This window comes from Hordeum vulgare, chromosome 7H, assembly GCF_904849725.1.
Source record: "Hordeum vulgare subsp. vulgare chromosome 7H, MorexV3_pseudomolecules_assembly, whole genome shotgun sequence".
NCBI lineage: Eukaryota > Viridiplantae > Streptophyta > Magnoliopsida > Poales > Poaceae > Hordeum > Hordeum vulgare.
In genome coordinates, this window is record NC_058524.1 from 102169436 (window position 1) to 102173211 (window position 3776).

The 3776-nt window shown below is 55.1% G+C and overlaps 1 protein-coding gene across 1 annotated transcript; it reads left to right on the forward strand.

The window, feature by feature from the left end:
- Positions 1–1894: 1894 nt before the first annotated feature.
- Positions 1895–3183, forward strand: LOC123413264. The gene has a single exon (XM_045106204.1). The coding sequence runs from the start codon at positions 2002–2004 to the stop codon at positions 2908–2910; it is 909 nt and encodes a 302-aa protein (XP_044962139.1). The 5' UTR covers positions 1895–2001; the 3' UTR covers positions 2911–3183.
- The last annotated feature ends 593 nt before the right edge of the window (positions 3184–3776 follow it).

Genomic DNA, 3776 nt, shown 5'->3' on the forward strand with positions numbered 1-3776 from the left:
AGGGGTACTCCCTCCCACCAAACCAAGTCCAACTCGGTTTGGGGGGGGAGTCCTCCCCCCTTGGACTCGGCCGACCCCCTTGGGGCTCCTTGAGCCCCAAGGCAAGGTCCCCTCCCTCCCACCTATATATACGGAGGTTTTAGGGCTGATTTGAGACGACTTTTCCACGGCAGCCCGACCACATACCTCCACGGTTTTTCCTCTAGATCGCGTTTCTGCGGAGCTCGGGCGGAGCCCTGCTGAGACAAGGTCATCACCAACCTCCGGAGCGCCGTCATGCTGCCGGAGAACTCTTCTACCTCTCCGTCTCTCTTGCTGGATCAAGAAGGCCGAGATCATCGTCGAGCTGTACATGTGCTAAACGCGGAGGTGCCGTCCGTTCGGTACTAGATCGTGGGACTGATCGCGGGATTGTTCGCGGGGCGGATCGAGGGACGTGAGGACGTTCCACTACACCAACCGCGTTCACTAACGCTTCTGCTGTACGATCTACAAGGGTACGTAGATCACTCATCCCCTCTCGTAGATGGACATCACCATGATAGGTTTTCGTGCGCGTAGGAAATTTTTTGTTTCCCATGCGACGTTACTCAACAGTCTTCCAGCCCGTCCCCGACCGTCGTGATGGAACGCAGTTTGCCTCGTCCATCTGCAGCCCTTCCTCCACTTCGTCTTGCAAGCCGGAGATCATCGCCCGTAAGATGCACCGTCACCGGCAGCGAGAGAGGGAGGCGGAGTTGGCGGTGCAGGAACATGCAGGCATCGTCGACGAGATGTCTCCCTCGACGTGCCGGGCTCCCCGTACCCCATCCATGCAAGCGTCGGCATCGGAGAGGGAGAAGATCGAGTTGGAGAAGCAAGAGATGGCGATCAAATGGAAACTCCAGAAGGCCAAGACATTTGGAGAGATTGAGCTCGAGAAGAAGAGGTTGCAACTCTCACGCGACGCGAAGGATGCAAAAATCATGCTCGCGGATGAATCCACCTTGGATGGACATGCCAAAAAATGTCTTGTGGAGAAGAAGGAGATCAACGAACGTACAACTTTGGAGGCAACCAGGGCGGCTACGGCTGCTGCAGCGGAGCAGGCGGCTAGGATGCAGGCGGAGGAGGCAGCGTGAATATAGGCAGCGATCGTTGCGAGGATGCAGGCGGAGGAGGCAACTCGGATGCAAGCGGAGATGGATGCTGAGGCGGAGCATGACGCATGGATGAAATCGTTCAGCCAATGATCCGACAATCAACACTTGTCGGTTGGACATTGATTTCATTTTGACATGTCCGTTTGATTGAACTATGGTATCATTTGCTTTCATTTTAAACCGTTGAATTCAGACAGTTTGTATCGGATGATCGACGTACATAACTTTGTATGAATTTGAAAGTCTGAATATGAGATATGTGAATTTACGAAACAAAATATGAGGGGACGTCTGAAAGCTTCTGCGGACGTGTACGGAAGCATCCGTGAACGTAAGGAGGACGGATTTATCTAGTCCGGCTGTAGATGCTCTAACGTGCCAAATGGAATCTAGACATAGTGAATACTCCCTCCGTTCCAAAATATAAGACCTTTTAGAGATTTCACTAGGAGGCTACATACGGAGTAAAATGAGTGAATGCATGCTTTAAAATATGTCTATATACATCCGTATGTAATTTATAGAGCAATTTTTAAAAGGTCTTATATTTAGGAACGGAGGAAGTGCATCCCAATGACCTGTCTAGATAAATTCGTTTATTTCTCTCTAGAAAGGAGGACGAGTTGTGTGAGAGGTGACAGTGACACACATCCCCGCACAGCTCGTCAAGTGTGCCGGCCTCCGGTCGCTAGTCGCCACCGGCCAAGCCCAACCCAACCCAACCCAACCCAACCGCCGCTGACTCCCGCGCCGATCCGATCACCCCTTACCAATACCAACTACCAGTCGCCGCCAGCCGGGCCACGCCCCCTCCCGCCCCCCAGCTCAGATCCATCGCCGGCCGAAGCACCCGGCACGCATGCCGGGCCTCCTCGCCTACTCGGGCGCCGGGCTGGGCCTCCTGGCCCTGGCGGCGCTGGAGGCGCTCCAGCCGCGCCTCCCGCTCCTCCCGCGCCGCCTCTCCGCGCCGCCGCACGGCCGTCACATCCTCGCCGCGCTGCTGTCCGCGCTCTGCCTCCTCTCGGCGCTGCTCTCCGCGCACCACCTCGCGCTGCCCACGCTGGCCGCCTCCGCGCTCTTCCTGCTCCACTCCCTCGCCCCGTTCGCGTTCGCGCGGCTCGCCGCCCCGCCCCCGCCCCAGCTGCTCGAACTCCTCCTCGCCGCGGCCTTCGGGCAGGAGCTCCTTCTCTTCGCGCACCGACGCCCGTCCACCGCCGCCGGCATCGAGAACCGCTACTTCGACCTCTTCCTCGTCCCCGTCACCGTCTGCCTCGGCGCCACCCTGCTCGCCGCGCACCGCCCGGGGGCCGCGCCGCCCCGCCTCGCCCGCGCCGCCGGCCTTGCCCTGCAGGGCACCTGGATGCTGCAGATGGGCTTCTCCTTCTTCACGGACGCCATCGCCGGCGGCTGCGCGCTCCACGCGCAGAGCCGGGCCGACTACACCATCAAGTGCCGCACACACGAGGACTACCACCGCGCGCGCTCCGTCGCCACACTGCAGTTCAACGGCCACCTGGCGCTGCTCGTGCTCGCTGGGGCGGCGACGTACGCTGCTGTCATCTCGAGAGGGAACAACAGCCCACCCAGCGGGTACAGGATGCTGGACAAGGAGGTCCAGATGGAGGGCATGCCATTGTCATCTCAGTTTACGCTGGACTCGGATGAGGAGAAGGAAGATGAAGAGATCACACCCGCCGCACCACCGGTGGCGAATGGGGTGCACTCCCATCACCAGATCTCCGTGCAGACACCTGATGATCCCAAGTAATCTGGATGGAGTTGGGTGCTTTTGATGTAGAATAGCTCATTGGAGGTGAATATCACAGCGAAACTGAAGAATGATACGGCATCATGTTTGTGTGTTTCCCCTGCATTTCATTATGGTACCCTCTTTTCGACACTTTGAGATCACCTTAGGTGTGGGTATGGAGCATGCACAATTTGATGTGCATACCTTAAACTTAGCACTTGTACGTACATTGTTGTAATGTGGTCGATTCAGATAGTTTTCTGAGGAATAAAGTTAACTCTTGTTACTGTATCTGTATGACCAGATGATGTCTGCTTCGAACATTTTCCAACTCATCCTCTATTTTCCTCGACCTGTGGCATAAGCATGTCAGGTCATAATTATACGAATTTTGGTTTCAGAAGCATTTTGTGTAATTGAGCTGAATAATGCAATGCTGCGTTATGCCTTTCGAGATCAGTTTGGGCGTCAGACTGCAACGTGGAGGGATGTACAGATTGCTGCCAAAATGAAATTTTTTGACCAAAGAACGCAACCAATTCACAAAATGAACTGTTCATGAAAAAAAATTCATCCGTTTGTGACGCCCGAGACCTAGGGTGGCGTCTAAGGCATAGGTGCCACACTATACTGTGTGGCACCTAAGACAAAGGCGTCACATAGTGCAGTGTAGCGTTTGGCTGTCCGGCGCCACACGAAAGGGTCAGCTGCGTGGATTCTTTTCAAACGCGGTTCAGTTTGTGAAATACTTTCGTGGACACATCAATTTTGCCAAGATTGCTAGCCATTTAAAAGTTCAACTGCTACATCTGCCTGTTTTGTTAACTAGCAAACGGGCCGTGCGTTGCAACGGGAGAAAAAAATACCACACGCTTTTAATTTTT